The 21,330-nt window shown below is 39.4% G+C and overlaps 1 protein-coding gene across 4 annotated transcripts in view; it reads right to left on the bottom strand.

Annotated features, from left to right (window-relative positions):
- The window catches only part of ADAM10 (ADAM metallopeptidase domain 10), a 115,683-nt gene extending 103,976 nt beyond the window's left edge, over positions 1 to 11,707 (bottom strand). The window contains exons 1-2 of one of the 4 annotated variants that reach the window (XM_070235892.1): positions 11,200 to 11,549; positions 894 to 975 (exon numbers count right to left, since the gene is read on the bottom strand). Coding sequence is in view for 1 of the 4 variants with exons in the window: in XM_023616648.2 (XP_023472416.1) it covers positions 11,200 to 11,254 (55 nt within the window). In the remaining 3 variants the exon portion in view is untranslated. The other 3 variants (XM_023616656.2, XM_023616648.2, XM_070235901.1) reach the window with 3 other exon arrangements.
- Between the last annotated feature and the right edge of the window lie 9,623 nt (positions 11,708 to 21,330).

Below are 21,330 nucleotides of genomic sequence, written 5' to 3'. Positions count from 1 at the left end.
AAAAGATCACCTACATGCAAGAGTGGTAGAAAATGGCCAGCAGGTTCTAAGAAGTAGAAAAAAACATGACTTGGTATCCTTGCCACTGGAGAGCTTAGGAGGTCTCTCCCTTTTTATAATTTGAGAACAGTATTTTTATTTCCTGTAACTCTTTTCAAAGTCACCAGGATAGTGGTATTTACTAACCATAATCTGCCTTAAAAGAAAAACTTTTTTCCAGATTACAAAAGGGATTACTGCAGAAACACATAACCTATATGTCACCATCCAGAGATTTAGTATCTGTCCTCAAGCCTTTAAAAAAATGAATACATATACAAATTTATCTATGACAAAACTGAAGTTTGTGACAAAATTGTGCATAAAATGTCCTATAAGGTACTTACGCCCCCTTAACTGTAAACATTTTCTAATATCAAAAAACAAAAAAAAATACTTTGTAAAGAGCTTGATTGACCAAAAGTCAAATGACTCAAATACTATATAAGTCCAAAGAGCCTAAATTATGCTCTGATGGTAAAACGATCCAATCTTCATTCAAAGGCAGAATCTAACAATCGCACTATACAATACTTTTTAAAGCATGAAATACGTTTCTCAGAGGCAGCATCGTGTTTAAGAGCATGAATTCTGAAGCCAGACTGACAGTACTCAAATCCTGCCTTCCCCAATGAATAGCTATATGACTTTTCTGACTCTGAATAAATTACCCTCCCTGAGCCTGTCCCCGACTTGTAACATGAGAATAACAGAACCTATCTAATAGAAACATTGTGAAGATCGAGTTAATACAGAAAATGCCTTAAGAACAGTGGCCGGCATATAATAAGTATCCCATAATCGCTAGCCATTATAATGATTTTCCAAATTCCATGGGTAGGTAGCAATCTTACTTTCCAGGAATGCCTGCAAACAAAAGCTTCCAAGCTTCCTTCCCAGCTCCTGAATCCAAAACCTGCAATTTTCTGTTCCAATCTAAATTAAAGATAAGAATAGGACAAAAGAATAGAATGAAAATTTCATTAATATCACGGGGAAAAAACAATCAGAGTATGTCTTACGGATGGGGATCAATATCATCATCTTTATGTGGGATAGCAATATCATATAGCAAATAAAGTTAATTTTTTTCCTATCTATAGCAAAGAAAGTTGATTCCACAATCTCAAGAATGGGGGAGGAAAACTTGCAAAAATGTTTTGACATTACAGATCTTCCTATTTACAGAAAAACTTAATTACAATAAATGAGAGGATGTGTAAGAATAAGCTAAGGCTGGCGGATTTCCATTCCTCAGAGAAATTACTTGTAATCAAGTTGTTTTCAACAGACTTTTCACTTCTATAATTTTTAAATTAGGTACCAAGAGCACTTTCCCCCAACATAAAAGTATATTTCCTTCCTAAGGAACTTGAGTCACCAACTGAGTCTTAGCCCCATACTGCGTTGACCAGTGCTTCTTATGTTTGATATGTAGTCACACTGATCTTGAAGCACTAAATACATTAACAAAACGGCTCTCTTGTACGATAAAGGTAGGCTTCCAGGAACCATCACGTCCTATATTTCAGCAATATACTTAAGTGTCTTTACAACAGTCTTGGAAAAGCTACTTCTACAATGTGACCTCAAACTTAAGCCATAGTATCCATTTCTTGACTAGAAACCAGTGAAGAAACCAGTGAAAAAGTCATCTTCCACAAGCAAACATCTAAACCTAACAGTTACAAGTGAAAGTTCAGGATAAGAGGGTATGTTTAGAATTATAAGCACATTTCAATACACCTACTTTTTTAGATAAGCAGGTCTCTAATATATTAAAAATAATAAAGCTAGTTGGCTCAGAGGTGAACGTAAGTAGCTCTTTTTTAAATTATAAACTAAATCAATCACAAAGGGCACAAAACATCAATGAATAAACCTAGTAAATATATTAAATTTCTACTACTAACTTAGGAAATACAACATAAAAGTCCAAAAGTGGAAACATGTACATATTTCAGATTTTGACGTGATCTGAAATGCCTTTATGCCTTTTCAAGTAAGCGCAGACAGTAACCCACATAAGGGACCGTGACTTTCGACCTACATAAATAACACACACACACACACACACACACACACACACACACACAATGGCTCCAGCCACAACCTACTATTGATCTATATCCACACACACCCTGCATTTCACCCTAAACCTACTCTCATTACCTTCCCCTTCTCCCTATACCCCAACCCATCTGCCTCACTCCTTCCAGGAAAGCTGGACATGCAAATAAAACAATTCTGCCAAAAGTGTTAAAGATGATAATAAGGGGAGGAGAGGATGGAGTTATAAAAAAGACATGAGGGGTTTTGAGGACTTCTGAGTTAAAATTCTGAAGAAAATAAACTGTGAAAAGTTGAAACTGAGTAGAACTAATTCTGAAGATAGATTTGTGGATAAGTTGCTGGTTGAGTCCCTCAAAATACCTTTCCCCAAAGAAACTAAAATCCTATTAATCCATGGCTATTCTGGGTTAACAAGCAAGTGGTTTGGTTTGGTTTGTGAATAATCCTCATGGGCTATAAGTCATTTAATCACTGTTATAAATTAACAGAATGAGATTTTCTTCCCAACCGCAAACTGGAAGATGAAAAGCATAGGAAACACTGGAAGATAAATGATAAATTTTTCAGAACTGCAGTTCGTAGAGCAGAAGGAGAAAAAGGCTTGAAAAGGATAGGAATACAAAAGGTTACGTAACTTGAGTAATCAATTAAGACAGCAAGCTATCAGAATAACAATAACAACAAAAATAAAGTAAGACGACTCAAATTTTCTCCACAGCAGGGTTTCTCAACCTCAGCACTACAGACATTTTAGCCAGGTAGTCCTTTGTTGTGGGGGCTGTCCTGTGCATTGTAAGATGTTTAGCAGCATCTCTGGCCTCTACCCACTAGATGCCAGTAGCATCCCTTCAGTTCTGACAACTAAAACTGTCTTTAGACTACTTATAAATATTTTAGTGTTTGCTTTGCATATATATTTTAACTGCACGTTAATTTTTTAAAGGATACAAAACTGCATAAATACTATGATGTAAATTCATAATAATAGGCATTTTAAAAGATTAAATTGTTAATATTAAAAAGTGATAAAATTGGAGAAGGAATTGTGGATTTTCTTAAATTCTATCTTCTAATGGTTAGTAATGACGTGCTAGTATTCAACTTCTAAAAATACATTTTAGGGGCTGGCCCCATGGCCGAGTGGTTGAGTTCGCGTGCTCCACTGCAGGCGACCCAGTGTTTCGTTGGTTCGAATCCTGGGTGCAGACATGGTACTGCTCATCAAACCACACTGAGGCAGCGTCCCACATGCCACAACTAGAAGGACCCACAACAAAGAATATACAACTATGTACCGGGGGGCTTTGGGGAAAAAAAGGAAAAAAATAAAATCCTTAAAAAAAATTAAAAAAATAAAAAATAAAAATATATTTTATCCATCTATATTTTGTAACTAATAGATTCTAAATGAAAGGAGGCCTGGAACCAACATAATTTTAATAATATTTGTGTAGCATGTTACGGTTTCTTCAGCATTTTTACAAACTTATCCCATTTAATTCCAAGGAAAAGAGGTGGCAAATTAATATCCTACTCAATTCATAAGTGTAGAATTCTATCTGTATTCTTTTGAAAAATAAATCCAAAGTTCAAAGTTCAAATACGTGCATATGTATGTCCCTTGCCATCATCAATGCAAGCAAAGATAACTGGAAAGAAAATTCTGCTCCACAACTCGTATATATGTACATTTGCCTCAAATGCAAAGATCACATTCTTTTCCCCAATTTGCCTCTGAAAGAAGTAGTTCACAGTTCACATATAATCAAGAGTATCAAGCATATTCTAGAACTGAAGAGCCTAATTCCAACTTAAGGAGAGAAAATATATATTTGTAAAGTAAAAGTACTTGTTAATGCATCTTTAAATCTAATTTCTCCCCCTACTCCAAACTCACCAGACTTCTATCTCCCAACTCTCTGGAACAGTGCTTCCCAAATGGCTAGCCACAGATTACTGAAGGACTGTGCCAAGTTTTAACCAATTTCCAACAAAAGGATTAGCTTGCAAGTAGGATAAAATTCCAGACTCTAACATACATTCCAACCTATAACCTTCTCTAGACACAAAATCTTAGACATTTTCAACTTCAAAGACTGAGGTCCTCAACGTTTTAAAAAACCATACTCTCTCCAAGGCAACAGCCTCTAGGAACTAAATTCAACAGAGTGAGCCCTCAATAAACTTTGTTAGCTTCACAGTAAACAAGTTTTACATAAAACTGAGTTTTACCAGTTTTTCTTCCATGTGATTTCTTGTTCTATCCTTATTTATTTCTACAGTCACTACCCTAATCCAGGACTTAATTACCAAATTCATCAAGCAACTAATTTAGCCCTTATTGTAACATATCCCAACTCCTCACAATGGACCCCAGCCAATAATCCATAATACTCTACCTCAGAGTTATCATGGCCTAGAATATGAATAATTAGAATCCTGGTCATTAAGGCCCAGTTAGAATTTCTCCTTATTTCCCACCATGGATTCTCCATTCCAAGTAAGGTAAGTAAGCCTACAAGCATTTTACTAGACTATATGCCACTCCCTTCTATCTCAGAAAGCTTTTCCCCAACTGGTTGACGTCCCCCCAGCTTAACAAATCCTTATTTCAACCCCAACTATAATACATAATTGGAACTATATTTTTATATCTCGGCATTTCCGTCTATGCTGACAAACTCACTGTTTACTTCTCTTTTCACTCAAGACTGTGGCTTCATGATTCCTACTAGCCACAGACATACAATAAACGCCGGTGACTAAACAGCAATGTTCTCACTGTACACATTCTTACGTGGTTTAGCTGGAACTGTAGTAGCTTCCGAATGAACTCACCCAAATATCAAAGGGAGTCTACATTCCCTAAGAACTGTTCTCAGTACTGCGGTTTCCTGCAACCCAGCTAGGACAAGACTGTCCCTACCAGTACTAAGGCAAAGCCTTCAAACTGCCGGAAAACCATGTTACCGCCCTCATAGGAATCTAACTTCTAGGATTATCACAGTTTTTCCACTTATCTTTAACACCACTTCCTTTTCCGAGTACAAAAATTGACAGCTAAACTAGTTAGAATTACCACTGCTGGATTTTTATTCAGAACGAGCGGACTTTTTAGAGTTACCTGGAAGAACCACTAACGATCATTAAATAAATCAATTCCTCCTTAAAAAAAAACAAAACCCTGGAGCTCTTTACCCAAGCAAGTCACAGAGAGTTGCCCATGTGAAAACAGACCAAATACACATCAATTCCTACAATTTGGAGTGTCTGCCCTGTGACTTGGGGCTCAGATTAGAAACCACTGTGTGTTTCTCTGTCCACAGCCTTTCACCTCTACAATTCGTCTTCCCAATGTCACCACATGGGCCTCTCACCGAAACTTCACATTAACAGCTATGTCCAATGATGCCCTTGCCCTGCCTCAAGCCTTTCCACACACACAAACTCCATTTTTGGTACTCCACACAGACTACATTTTAAGTCAGACCATCCCAAAAATATACTTCCAGCTTAGGCAAAAATTTTCTAACCATTAGAATGTGATAGAATTCAAAGACAGACAAGTAATTTAACTGTACAGAAATCACAAAGTCACCACAACTGTAACACACAACAGATACTTACTGCAGACTAACAGTAAAACACAGTATCAGGAGCCTCAGTCATCTACCTTTTACCTAACATTTCCTTTAAATACAGAAAATACTTTTTCTTAACTTATAGTTTACATTCCTGTAGAGAATGTTACAAGTGTACCTTATACGGTATGTTTAATATCAACAATCTAGTGTATTAGTTGGAACCAGAGTACATGATTCAGATCTACGAAATGATCTATCTGCAATCAAATGAGTGTGCATTTTATTTGCTGTGTCTTCCTGGTTATTCATCAGTTTCTTCTCTCCGCTCCACTTTGCCTCACTTTAACTAGCAAAACAGTAGCACATAATCATCCCAATTGTTCAGGAAGTAAGAACAAGGCATCCTCAACACTAAACTCTACCAAGTCAAACATATACACTAAAAAAAAAACAAAAAAAAACCTTATCTAAAGCTCACATACTTTATTCCACAGAAGACTCAGAACTTATTTATTCCACTTTACATACAAGTATGCCAAATACGATTAGCTTCCCTATAGAAAATATATTAGAAACAACTAATTAGAAGGTGATATCCTCACGGTTTGCAAGAAAGCCAGGAAATATAACTAAAAAGCTGGAAATGTTATTAAAACTAGATACAAGAATAAAAATTACAATCACCTAGAACAAATTTAGAACATCCATTTCAACTGTTTCTGGAAAAATAGAAACAGAAACTACAAAAGAGTCCAGAACAATAACAGTTGTTCTCATACTAAACCTCAATCATTTAAGAAAAGATTAAATTCAGCCCATTTTAAGGACAAAGTAAATATGTGACACATCTTAGAAAAACTTCCATCAAAAATGACCACAATTGTTAAAGTCTGGTCCCACAGATTTGGTATACAGGAACTTTCTCATATCTGAACCTGTCATCTTCAAATAATGTTAGAAAAATGCAGCTTATTGTCGAAGTTATTGTTCCATTTCATTTTCTTAATTTCAAAAGCAGAGTTTATGTTTATAACCCATTCTTAAAAGGAAAAAAGCCTAAGTCAGTTTTTATTTATATGACCTTCAACAACCAATTTTCTTCTGAGTCTCATCCCAGTAGAAAAAGAAATGGTTTCCTATTTGCTCATTGAGATAAAGAGATTTGGAAAAATTATAACCATAATTCTTTAAGACCTTCAAATTGTTACTATCATGAAAACAGGGATTTTAAAAAATACCTAATAACCTAATGATAGATAAAAAGTATTGTGTATACCACAGTTTTTATTAACAAATTTTCAAGACTACTGAAAAAATAAAGAATTACAAAAAAATATATTAAAAGTGGGATAAGAGGGGCTGGCCCCGTGGTCGAGTGGTTAAGTTCGCACGCTCCGCTGCAGGCGGCCCAGTGTTTCGTTGGTTCGAATCCTGGGCGCGGACATGGCACAGCTCATCAAACCACACTGAGGCAGTGTCCCACATACCACAACTAGAGGGACCCACAACGAAGAATATACAACTATGTACCGGAGGGGCTTTGGGGAGAAAAAGGAAAAAATAAAATCTTTAAAAAAAAAAAAAAGTGGGATAAGAGGTCACAGGCAAAAAAACATTTTTAAAAGGTTAGAGTCCTCTATGCAAGATGAAGCGGAGGCAGAGATGCGAATAACACACCTCCAGGACCCAGGCAAGTAACAAAAATGAGCAAAGCAGGCCAAGTGCTATCATCAGCAGGAGTGACGGGAACTGCACTGATTGGGAAGCACAGGCCCAGTCTAAAGAGGGCAACTCCTGCGCTACCATTCTGCCCCAGACAATGGGAATGCAGCCCGGGAGCGCCTGGATTTCCAAATCTTCCCCCAATACTCCAGATCCATGAATTTCAATGAGAAATTTCCCAATTTTTCAATGTTGATCCCTAGTTGAAACTTAAAGACACTGCAAATCAAACAAAACCTATCTCTAAGGTGGTTCAGTCCAGAGGCCACCTTTGAGCCAATGTGTGAAAACTGCTTTCATAAAGTTATGAAGGGGGCAGGCCTCGTGGCCGAGTGGTTAGGTTCACACGCTCCACTTTGGCGGCCCAGGGTTTCCCCGGTTCGGATCCTGGGGGCAGACATGGCACTGCTCATCAAACCATGCTGAGACGGCATCCCACAAAGCAGAACCAGGACCTAAAACTAGAATATACAACTATGTACTGGGGGGCTTTGGGAAGAAGAAAAAAATATTCAAAAAGGTATGAAGGGGCAATAGGTAAAAAGCTCAGTTTTGAGTAAACTGGCTTGGGTTTGAATGTCTAATTCATCACTTAGCAGGTGGATGATGCTACAAAAATTATTTCCTCAAGCCTGTTTCTTCAACTGTAAAATATCATCTCACTCTCATAAATGTTGAAAAGTGAAACTCCATCAGCTACACAACAGACATCACAGAAATGCCCTTTACTCTCCCTACTCAACCCTGAAAGTCCTCAGGAAAATTTAAAAGATAGACAATAAACACTCTTGATCTTAAACAAGTTATAAAAAGGACATGAGAAAACAGAGAGGGGCCTGCCATGCCCATTTCCCTCAGCCTCTGCTCCTCAGAGATGTCCTGTACATACACAGAGAAGCAACTCTTAATGTAGGGCATGGCTTGAAATGGGCCTTCTTAAGATGATACAGCTAACTGGATTATCAATCTCAAGTTAAAAAGATGAAGAGTCAGAGCTCCTTAAAGACACAGACAAAACGTCTGCCTCTTTTATTAATTCACAGACCCTTACTTGCTGGTAAAAGTGAGAGCAATAGTTGGAGCTTAAACTTTGATACTTTTAAGACTTTCAGCCAAACTTCCAGAAGACTTATTTCTACAGAATGCCTGGTACAAAGCAAAGCATTTACATCAGAATTTTAAGTATAAAAAACATGTTATCCTCCAAAGTTCATTTGATGTGTGACTTCATCAAACCAAAACATTATGGGATTGTATTTACTGCTACAGCTAAAATACCTTTTGATCTCTCAAACACATGAATTTAAAAAAAAAAAAAAGGAAGAAAAGATATCAACTCTCTAACATAATTGTATTAAAAAGTAGTATTCACACATACATAAAAATCATTTGGGCTACATTTAAACAGAATAGTTCCAATAAATTTCTAATGTGGTACAAATAACAAAGAAAAGCACTTTTATGTATATGTTTGAGTACACGTCTATACAGACACTTACTGAACTGTAGAAATTCTATGGTATCGTCCTACAAATACAACATAGGCTGGGACAGGTGCTAGAAATGGACAGCATTAGGAAAGTTTAAGTTTTATGATTCTAAACACTTTCTCTCTTCCAGCTTCCCACCCATCATATTAAGAGCAAGAAAAGATTAATGCAAAACCGTGAATGACAAATCAGAAAGGAGGAAGCAACTAAAAAGGTTTATTAAGCACCTAAGAATGATTTATACTTTAAAGTTCAACCCATATTTCCACTCAACTTCTTCTGATCTACACATATTCATTCTCTCATATGCTAAAACAAATATTTTCAATTTGAATGTACTGTATTCTACATATTATCATATAAACTTCTTACAAACTTGACCATAAATAACTCAGATTAGCAGATGAAAATACGTATTATAATAAAATTACAAATATCTCCATGTACCCAAAAGCTACAATCTTGATGCTAATTTTAAAATGAAAGATTTCTTAGTGTCTTTTTGAAAAAGTTCTGCTTAAAACAAACATCAAAAAAGTAAGTAGGCTTTTAACCAATGTTTAATACAAAATGATACTTTATGACTCAAGTTTTGAATGTGGAAAATTTTTGTGTAACAAGGGTCTTAACCCACAAAGATCATGCCGTTAATTTACTTTTTCTTCAACCATCACACTACACCAGTTTCTATTCCCACCGTTTCATTCTGTAAAAACAAAGTACATTTTACATACTGCTACTCATCAGTAGTTTGAAGAGCCTCATGTGTTTGTCTTACTTTTTACAACCTCATAGGAATCAGTGTCTAACTCCCGACTATAATCACAAAAAGTGAAAACAAAACAGAAAAGTGGTTTGTTGGAAGCCACATTTAGAACGTAAATACAAATGTTCAATGAAACTATCCTTAAAAAGGGTCTCTAGCACATGATACTTCTTAAAACTAAACAACTAACAGAAGCTCTTAATCTAAAATGTATATGTAACAAATTGAACACTAGAAACTACAACAGAAGTCTAACTACGAAGTATGATCCTCGGACTAAGCAGAACACAGGACAAAAATATGCTTGGCTCTGCAGTCTAAGTCAAAGTGACACAAAAAAGAACGACCCAATACATACACTACATGAGATATTCAGATACTTTCTGAATTATGAAATTAGGTTGTACTCATCCAAAACATTCCGGAAAAAGTTTCAATCTAATGCTTTTAAACATACTTTGAGGCTTGAAGCATACTTTGGAGCAACTCAAAAAGTTTACCTAAAATAAAGTACTTACACAACAAAATGATGCAGCTGGTCCTAGGACACACGGCAAATAAAAATCGTCTACAAAACCCGAGTAATCAAGAAATTATATGCTTTTAGTAATTTAACTCCAACTTGCGGGGTGCGGGGGTTGCCACCGTTTTGACAATCCACTAAATACACTGTATGTCTACTCCACCGGAGAGTTTAAGAAAACTCTTCAAGTTGGGTCACCAGGGACCGTCCCTCTAAGAGACCCAGTCCAGCCTACAGATCCAAGAACATCCTGAAGCGGCTTACCTTCCTCCCCACAAACCCTTTCCCCTGGGCAACAGAATGTTTTCACAGAACAGAAACACACCCTCCCGGGATCTCTCTGCAAACACCAGGCACAGGCAGGGCACTGGGGAGAGAGGCAGCCTCTCGTCTCAGACAAGCACACCCCAGTCACTCCTCCACAGGCGGCCCCTCTGCGGATCCGGGGCGGTCTGGATCGCCCCGACCCGCAAAGAACAATACACCCGCCCGGCCGCACACCTCACAACTCCCCGCGAGCCTGCGCGCCGCTTCTCCGCAGCCGAGCGGACTCCGGAATCCGCCGCGGGGCAGGCAGGGGCTGCGGGCGGAAGGGTGAGGAGGGTGCGGCGGCGCCAGGGCTACGAAAACCGCCGGCGCCCGGCGAGCAGGCTGGAGGGATGGAGCCACCGGCCTGGGCTCCCCGGCTCTCGCCCGGCCACCCGAATCTCCCGGCTCTGCTTCTCTGGAGGCGACCCCCGCCTCCCCTACCGCCGGGACGGTGGGGGGCAGGGAAGGCCTCGCCGAGGCTCGAGCCTCCTCGGCCCGCCACGGAGCGCGGTCGGGGTGCGGGGGACAATAGGGAGCGGGGAGCGATGCGCGCCCGAGTGGCGCCGCCGGCCGGCCGGGCTGACTGACGCGCCCGCAGCACCGCGCGACTGGGCTCCGCTCGGCCCGGCCGCCGCTGCCGCCGCGCGGTCCGCCGTGGTCACCGCGCCCCGGGCGCTCGGGGTCGTGCCTCACCTCCCAGCCCCGCCGCCCAGGAGAGGAGAAGAATTAACACTCTCAGCAACACCATCTTCCGCGGCCGCCGCCTCCTCACGGGTTAACAGCAGCACATCGATCCGGAGGGAGAAGCTGAAGGGGTTTGGTCCGGAGCCTCCACGGGAAGCCAGGACCTCCCCCGGCAGGAGAAACGGCGAAGCACCTCCCTCTCGCTCCACTTCGGGGGCCGGCAACGCTCCCAGCTCCTCCAAAACAGGGACCTCCCTCCCCCTCGTTCGTTTCCTTCCTCCCTTCCCCGCTTTCCTTCCCTCGCTCCTTCCCTCTTCTCTACCTCCCTCCCCGAGCCTGGGACCTCCGCCTCCTTCCTCACCACGTGACGCGCCAATGCCCAACCGGAGGGCGGAGCCGCACCCCTTCCTCCCGCCCCTCCCCCTCCCCCAGGAGTCCCAGGGCGCGCGCATGCGCGCGGGGTCCAGTTCCCGAACTGCTGGGCCTGCCGCCGCTTCCTGTCCGCCGCCGGAGAACTGGGATTGGGCTTGGGAGGCGGGGTTTGCTCTGGTCCCGCCCCGGGACGCGAGCGCATCTCTGAGGACCGTCTCAGCTGGTTCTTACAGCTCTTGAGAACCGTCCCTTGGACTGAAAGGGGAGAGTGAAGGATGTTAAGGGGCAGCTTTCCACTTCTTAACTCCATAAGGAACGGAGGTTTTTGTTTCTTCTTTTTTGCCTCTCGTGGTGCTCGACAGCTACCAAGTAAACGAAAGCAAAGTCCCAAGAAGCAGTAATTATACCGGCGACAGCCACTAGTGATCAGAACAGGAATGTAAAGACCTTCAAGCAGCAGAAAGGAAAGACACAGCCTAAGGCATATTTTTCTGAGTTCTTTACAAATTTATGCCACAGACCAGGCCTTAGCCATTCTAAAAGTGTGCAGCCTAAACCACGCAGTCGTGAAGTTCCAGCCCAAAAAATGTTCTCTTTACCACTCTGTCCCATCCCTGAAGAGAACTCTCGAATTCCCTCAAATTCTTTCAAGTTCATATTTGGTTTCTCAGTAACTCACTTTGGTACACCATGGTTTAAAGACTTAAAAATAAGACTTGAAACCGTAAAACTAGAAGAAAACAAGGGGAAAGCTCCTTGACGGTGGTCTTGGAAATGATTTTTTTGGATATGACACCAAAAGCAGAAGCAACAAAAGCAAAAATAAATAAATGGGACTACATCAAACTAAAAAGCTTCTGCACAGCAAAAGAAACAACACAATGAAAAGGCAACCTTTGGAATGAAAGAATATTTGCAAATCATATATCTGATGAGTTAATGTCCAAAATACATAAGGAACTTTTTTACAGCTCAGTAGCAGAAAAGCAAACAATCCAATGTAAAAATGTGCAGAGGAACTGAAGAGATATTTTTCCAAAGAAGACACCCAAATGGCTAACAGATACATGAAGAGATGTGTAACACCACTAATCATCAGGAAAACGCAAATCAGAACCATGGTAAGATATCACCTCACTGTTAGCATGGCTATCATCAGAAAGACAAGATAGCAAGGATATGGAGAAAAGGGAACCCTTGTGCACTGTTGGTGGGACTGTAAATTGGTGCAGCCACTACAGGAAATAGTATGGAGGTTCCTCAAAAAATTAAAAATAGCACTACCAGATGATTCATCAATCCCACTTCTTGGTATATAACCAAAGGAAATGAAATCAGGATCTCGAAGAGATATCTGCTCTGCCATGATTGTTGCAGCGTTATTCACAATAACCACGATATGGAAACAACCTAAGTGTCCCTCTACAAGTGAACGGATAAAGAAGACGTGGAATATGCATACAATGGAATATTATTCCGCCATGAGAAAAATGAAGTCCTGCCATTTTTGACATCATGGATAGACCTTAAGAAAATTATGCTAAGTTAAATAAGCCAGACAGAGAAAGGCAAATATCATTGATTGCATTTATATGTGGAATCTAAAAAAGCCAAACTCATAGAAACAGAGAATAGAATGATGGTTACCAGGAGCTAGAGGTGGAGAAAATGGGGAGATGTTGGTCAAAGGGTACTAACTTCCAGTTATGAGATGAATAAGTTCTGGGGATCTACTGTAGAGTGACTATACATTAACAGGTGACTATAGTTAATAATATTGTATTATATACTTGAAAGTTGCTAAGAGAGTAGATCTTAAATGTTCTCACTATGAAAAAGAAATGGTAATTATGTGAGATGATGGAGGTGTTAACTCACCCTACTATGGTAATTATTTTGCAATAACTAAGTGTATCAAATCAACATGTTGTACACCTTAAACTTACACAATGTTATATATTGATTATATCTCAATAAATCCAGGGAAAAAATAAATAAATAAAAGTAAACAATTCAGTGGCATTTAATAAATTCACAGTGCTATGTAACCCTCACCATTATCTTGTTCTAAAACATATTTGTATGGCAATTAAAAAAAATTTGTATTTCATGAACTAAAACTTTTTGATAGCATTTAGTTAGATACTCTTCATCTACTTGGCGTCCTACTTGAGTAGGCTGAATTAAGGAATATCAGGATTAATAGTGTGAATATTAATAATAAATTGGAATTCCTATACTTCTTTTTACTCTGTATATTTTTTACAATTTATTACCATTAACGTGAGTCAAGAGTATGCTTATTTAATTCTTAGTTTGAGAAATGAATTGTTACAGTTTTGCTCCAGCATTAGTAAGCTCAAAAATACAGTCAGAAGTTCCAAAACCATCATTAATAGCATCCATTTATAATGGAATGGAATTCTTTTTTTTTTTCTTTTTTAAAAGATTTTATTTTTCCTTTTTCTTCCCAAAGTCCCCCGGTACATAGTTGTATATTTTTAGTTGTGGATCCTTCTAGTTGTGGCATGTGAGATGCCACCTCAGCATGGCTTCATGAGCAGTGCCATGTACACACCCAGGATCTGAACCAGCAAAACCCTGGGCTGCCAAAGCAGAGCACACAAAACAAACCACTCAGCTACAGGGCCAGCCCCTGAAATGGAATTCTGTGTTTTTTTCTTTTCCGTTTTTTTTGAGGGAGATTAGCCCTGAGCTAACTGCTGCCAATCCTCCTCTTTTTGCTGAGGAAGACTGGCCCTGAGCTAACATCCATGCCCATCTTCCTCTACTTTGTATGTGGGACGCCTACCACAGCATGGCTTTTGCCAAGGGGTGCCATGTCCACACCCGGGATCTGAACCAGCAAACCCCAGGTTGCCAAGAAGCAGAATGTGCAAACTTAACCGCTGCACCACTGGGCCAGCCTCCGAAATGGAATTCTTAAAGGATGGCAAAATCTCTCACAAATTTTTTTTCCCCTGGGAAAGAGTCACTCTGAGCTAACATCTGTTGCCATTCTTCCTCTCTTTTTTTTTTTTTCCTTCCCAAAGCCCCAGTATATAGTTGTATATTCTAGTTGTAGGTCCTTCTAGTTCTGTGTGAGCCACTGCCACAGCATGGCTACCAACAGATGCGTGGTGTGGTTCTGTGCCCAGGAACCAAACCCAGGCCACTGAAGCAGAGTGGGCCAAACTTTAACTACTAGGCCATCTGTGCTGGCTTTCATGACTGTTTTTTCTCCTTTATTAAAAGATCCAATTTTAGGAAACAGTTACATGCAAACATTCCATTACATCTCACCTGTGCTCATTACTATTCTCTTTTGGTGGTACTGTCAACAAACGATGTTTTGTTTTTCTAGCTATTAGTCCATCTTGTGGCATGGTTAGTGTTGCAAAGTATTTTTCATAATTAATTCCAGTGGTTAATGCTAAATGGCACTTTTTCTTTAAATTCAACTGGGAAAAATCCAGAATCATATTTTGCTTTACCAAGTTGATCACCGAAAATTACCTTTAGGATTGTATTTATTTTTATATCAAAACATGAATACATTACATATGAGCATCATAATGAATGGTATTCCAATGTTACAAGTTTGGACCACCGTTTTGTTTGAAATTTTAACTTACTACATCTTTGGTATTTTGCAAATGTATGGGAAACAGATTAAATGTGGATGTATAAGATCTGCATTTTTACCATCATAGACTGCCTGGGTTCAACTCCCAGCTGTACCATTTATAAGTTGTGTGGCTTTGGCCAAGTTATTTCACCTTTATAACCTCAATATTTCTTTTGTAAAATGAGAATGATAAAATATTTGCCTCCCTGGAATTGTTTTGATGATTAAATTAAATTATTTAGCATTTCTAAAGTGATTAGAACAGTGCCTGGCAGGTAATAATTGCTATATAAGTGTTTGTTAAGTAAAAATATATAAATATCATGGTCCTTCCATGAACACTCAAATATCCATTTGAAAGCAGTAATTAATAGCATTATTTCCTTAGCAACAATACACAGCTTTGATATATAATAAAAGTTATCCTCAAATTTTAAGAATGAGAGAATTCAGTAAGCATATGGCCATACACAGTATATTGCATGAGCAATACAACAGGAAAATGCTTGTTGCGCAACTTAAAACTAATCCTGGTAAACATTTCAACAATTGCATTTTAAATTTCCAACTCCTAACAAACTGCCTGCTGGATGTCTCACTGTCATGCCAAATTCAATATGTTTAAGTTCTTATCTCTCGTAATGGCACCATCACTCTCCCAGTAACCTGGGATGGAGAATGGAATCATGTAAGACTTTGCTTCCATCATCTACTGATAATCAGCTACAAAGTACCCGATTCTTCTCTAAAAATGTCTTTCTTGTGCCCTTAATCCTTCCCTTCCCACTACTGTCATTCCAATTCACACAATTATTTTCTCTTGCCTAGACTGCTGCAGGACTTCTCACCCATCTCACTCCTGTATGTCTCACTTCTGGTCCTGCTTTCAAACTTCACCTCAATCCACTGCAATTTGCTTCCTTCCCCATCATTCCCAAGAAGCTACCCTTGCTGGGGCCATGAAAGACCCATTAGTTACCAATGCCACTGTAAACCTTCACTCCTTATCTAACCAGCCCTCTTGGTCAATTAACACTCTCTCTGCAAAATTCCCTCCTCTACTGTTTTCCAAGACCTTGCTCTCTCCTGATTTTCCTCCTTATTTTTAGCTGCGCCTTTTGCTGTGTCTCTTCCTCAGGGCTTTTTCTTGTTTTTATCCTTTAAATATTGGTGTTCCTCAGGACTTTATCCTTGACTTTCTTATCTTCTCCTTTTTCAGTGGCCTGATTATTTTTTACTATCCCCAAATGTCAATGACTCTCTAGGCTGTAAATTCCATGAAAACAAAGCCTGAGTCTGTCTGGTTCTGAATTCTACCCCACTACCTGGCACATAGCCCTCTTCCTGCACCTGTGTCCCAAGCCCCAGACCTATGTCCTAGTTACACCATTGACCAGTTCTGTGACCTTGAGTAAGTTAAGGCACTTTTGCCACAGCTGCTTAATTGTTACGATGGGGAGAAGAGTTATACATACTTCAGAGGGTTGCTGTGAGAGTTAAATAATTAATAGATGTAAAGCACTGAGAATATTGCATGGCACATAGTAAGCATTATAAAATTTTAAGTGTTGTTATTATTAATTACATACCTGACATTTACTAACCAACTCCTCTCTGAAGTTACACAGCCACACCAAATTCAACATATCCAAAACCAAACAAAACCCTACATCAACCTACTCACACCATTTTTATCTCCCAAATTCCCTCTTTTGGTTAGTGGCAATAACATCTACGCAATTATCTAAACTCCTCTCCCATTCCAGTAGATCGTCAAGTCATCTTTAATATCCATCGTATGAAATTCCCACACCTATGGCTACTTCAACAGACCAAGCTCTGTTCTCCCTGTCTCAGGTTACCCACTCCCTGACCTTTTGTTCCCGACCTTTTGTTCCCACTGCTGCCAGAGTGATATTTTAAAAAAATATATCCTTTGGGGACCAGCCCGTGGCCTAGTAGTTAATTTCGGCAGTCTCCACTTTGGCGGTCCAGGTTCAGCTCCTGGGCACAGACCTACGCTACTCATTGCTGGCCATGAAGCTACGCTGTGGCAGCTTCCTTTCTGCTTATAGAGTTTGTTAAAAACAACAACAAGACAACAGGCCTAAAATGGAGTCAATTATGCTTTGCCCCATGTCACCAAACCGAGACCTCATTACAGTTTTAGCTGTCCCAGAAATGGAATCTTAAACCAGTCAACCAGGAATCTCCCGATCAGCACCTAGTTAGGTCGTCTGCCTGATAGACCCCTGCCATCCCTAAAGGAAAGTGACCTTGCAATAACTAACCCGTTTTTTCACTCAGCATAACTTCCTTGTTCCCACTCCCTTCTGCCACTCCCTTCTGTCTTTCATTTTGTGCAGCTCCTCAGAACTCCTTTCTATCTGGTAGATTGCTTGTTGTCTGATTCAAATCAATTTTTGCTCAAATAAACTGTTAAATTTTTTAACAAGCTTCAGTTTGTCTTTGAACAAGTATTACATAGCTTTTAAAGTGCTGGTCACAACCTGGTAGTTCATAACCCAAATTAGATTCACAGACACGTTTTGTTTGACTTGTAGTTAAAAATTTTGTTCTTCATTATGTGTCAATATCCAACAATTCCAGATTTTCTGTGAAAGCTGAAAGGTTAAAGCAGACTTAAGTTCTTGCAAAACATCAATTGGCTGAAACTGAGTAGAGGCTGCCGCTCTTGGACGTAGCTGGTCTAATGTTACCCCAGCCTGCATGTCCTTGTCAATATTCCAGCTTGTGACCTCTGTTTTAAGAAGTAGACCAAGTTTTAAATAGTCTTCAAGTGTTTTTCTAGACCCCTGGCACCCCACTAATCTCAATCACATTTTAGTCTAAAATATCTAATATTTATAACCCTCGTGTAATTAATCATGTGTTACTTTATGAAAACTCTCATATTATTATTCTGATACCACAGAGGGCAGAGATAGGCTTTGAGGCAAAGCAGAGGGCACCCAAAAAAACCTTACTGGGTCGCAATAATAATTATTGATCATTTATTCAACAAATATTTGTTCTGCTCCAGATTTGGGGATTTCCAGACTACCAAGACAATATTCCTGATGTAGTGCCAGGCACCATAATAAGCACTTGATATACACGATCCCATTTACTCTTTGCAACAATGCTATGAAGTAAACATATTGCATTTCACAAATGAGGAAGTTATTTTAGGGTTAGAAGTTAGACCAGGCATTTCACCCAAAAACAAACTCATTTGTCCAACTTTTTTCTCTTCTCCCTTAAATGAACCTCCTGCTCCATCCAGTCAAACTGGTCTACCTGGGAACTCCAGAGCATCTTAAACTTTCCTCCTTCCATGCTTTTTGTCCCCTGTTTCCTTTCTGCTTATACACTATATTCAAAAAAAAAAGAAAAAAAAGACACCAGGCTCAAAACAGTCAAGTAGGCCAAGCCCTATGTTATCAAGCTGAGACTTAACTTAATTACAGTTGCAGCTCTCCCAGAAATGAAATCTTAAACTCTGAATCTTGCAGTCTAGACTTTTGAATTACTGGGTGAATCCTTATTATAAATGCTATGGTCCAGAATATACCTCTTGGCTTTGAAAGTCCAGAAGCTTGATTTTTCTCAGTGCAACTTGAGTTGATCAGCCAACAAGGACTAATTCACAGGCACTAAACTCTCAAGGGATGTATGTCTTGATCAAAATGTCACTATTATTTTATAAGTTAGACATTCATGTTAGCAAGTCAATGCATTCTCTTTTTCTTTCTCTCTCTTTTTCCCTTCTTTCTTTCTTTCTTTTTTTTGCTGAGGAAGATTAGCCCTGAGCTAACATCTGTGCCAATCTTTCTCTACTTTCTATGTGGGTCACCACCACAGCATGGCTGATGAGTGGTGTAGCTCCGTGCCCAGGATCTGAATCCACAAACCCAGGTTATGGAAGCTGAGCACACCAAACTTAATTGCTATGCCATGTGGCCAGCCCTGAATTCTCTTTTTTATCTTTAATACCTGAGAAGCTAAATCATAATCTAAAGTAGTTTACTAAGCAAGGTATCAGTGCAGAAAAAATTAATGGAATGATTTTACCGGCTAATTCATCCAACTATCCGACTTACTACACCACATTAGAATCTATTAAGGGACCAGACAGGTACCAGGCCATCCACCTGTTCAGGTGACCGCCACCCTAGATGGTGATGGAAGCACACTGTGACAAACCCTTATGTTCTGAGATCTTCTCTAGACCTCATGCAGACCACCATCTCCCTTTCTGTTATAATTTGCTTGCTTCAGGAATAATATAATTGTTTTTACAATTATTCAGACTTTGATTCAATTTCCAGGCCTTACTTTTGCTTCTTTTGGAAAATCCTGTCTTCTAAGGAAACTATAGCAAATAGCTAATCTAATTCATTTTATACTGATTTGGTTATTTAGTTCTCATCTTTCTGGGAAGCACTTCAGAGTAGCCCTTACGCACTGCCTCAGATGTCATATTTTTATTTTACTTGTAGACACTTATGCTTTGTCTTCCTAAACAGATTGTAACCAGTTTGAGGGCAGACATAATAATAACGTATTTGAAGAGCTTTGCCGTATGTTCCCATTTCATTCACAAAACCCCATAGCAAAATCATTCACATTAATATTTTTCCCCTGCCTTTCTTTTTTCTTTTACGAAAGGTGAAAATTGAAGTTAAAAGATGTAAATTGACCTAGCCAAGCTTGTAAAATTAGTCAACGGCAGGACCAGGTTCTGTTCCCAGGTCTTGCAGTATCCAGTCATCACCCTTTCTACGAGATTAGGTTGTTTCTGTGTGACCATGTTTAAGCTTCTCTTCTGTGCCCCAAAGCACCACATTGTAGATATTCAAGAAATAATTACAGAGATTCATTATTGTAATTATAAGCTAAATGAGTCGTAATTCTTACTATATGCATATTGACAATTACCAACTATACTTACTTCTCAACAATGCAAGTAGTTATTACCTGACATTGTTCTAGATGAGTGTTTCTCAATGTATGGCCAGTGGAATACCTGCAGCAGAGTCACTTAGGATTCTTGTCAAAACTGCAGATTCCTGGGCTTTTCTCTAACTCTGTTCAGTCAGAATTCCTGGAGATGGGGACCGGAAACATGGATTTTAACAGGCTTCCCACTTGAGAGTTAATCACACTGAAGCTTGACAATCATTGTTCTACATAAACATGAGGGATAGAGTGAACATAAAAGACTAAGTTCTCTTGGAAAGTCAATGTCAACATATAAAAGTAATAGAGAAGAGGATATATTCCTGTGACTCTAAGATATCCTCAATTGTAAGATATGCCATTGATTTAATAATAGCTTTTGAAGAAAAGAGCATTAATGTTCAAAAAATGTTTAATTCTGAGTTTAGAAAATTTTAAGTATTAAGAAAATGAACCTTACACTGGAGGAAATTCAGTAATTATATTTTGAATGGTGTAGTGAAAACAAAAGAGTTCGGAGGTAAGAAGTTGGATACGATCTGAGAAGACTTTGAAAGGTAACTGGGGTTAAGAGAAAAGAGGATATTTTAAATTAGGGGGAAAAAAATGAGCCAATGATTTGCATAGGTATAATTAGTTCAGTGAGCAAACAAAACCTTATAGAAAGAGGGTTATTATTACACTTTAGTAGTTCATAAGGCTGGTTAAATAAGAATGAGCACAGATTAAGAAAAGCTTTGAGTGCCAAGCCAATTCAAGATATTTAGTGGTTAAGGAAATGCCTTTAAAGGTTTTTCAGGGTAGAAAGAAACAATGAAAGCACTGTCTATTTTTTATTTTATTTCTTTTTAAAATTTTTTTTTATTTTTCCTTTTTCTCCCCAAAGCCCCCCAGTACACAGCTGTGTATTTTTAGTTGTGGGTCCTTCTAGTTGTGGCATGTGGGATGCTGCCCCAGGGTGGTCTGACGGGCGGTGCCATGTCACGCCCAGGATTTGAACTGGCAAAACCCTGGGCCTCTGAAGCGGAGCACACGAACCTAACCACTCGGCGACTGGGCCGGCCCAAAACATGGTTAAATCTGGCAATATACACAATGTACTCCAAGGAAAAGAAACTGTAGAGAAATCAGTTAGCAGGTTTACTCCAACACACTCACTGACCTAGGAGAGCACCAGA

The sequence above is a fragment of the Equus caballus genome, chromosome 1 (assembly GCF_041296265.1).
Source record: "Equus caballus isolate H_3958 breed thoroughbred chromosome 1, TB-T2T, whole genome shotgun sequence".
NCBI lineage: Eukaryota > Metazoa > Chordata > Mammalia > Perissodactyla > Equidae > Equus > Equus caballus.
Note: the sequence above shows the minus strand (reverse complement) of the source record. Positions and strands in the feature narration are given on the sequence as shown.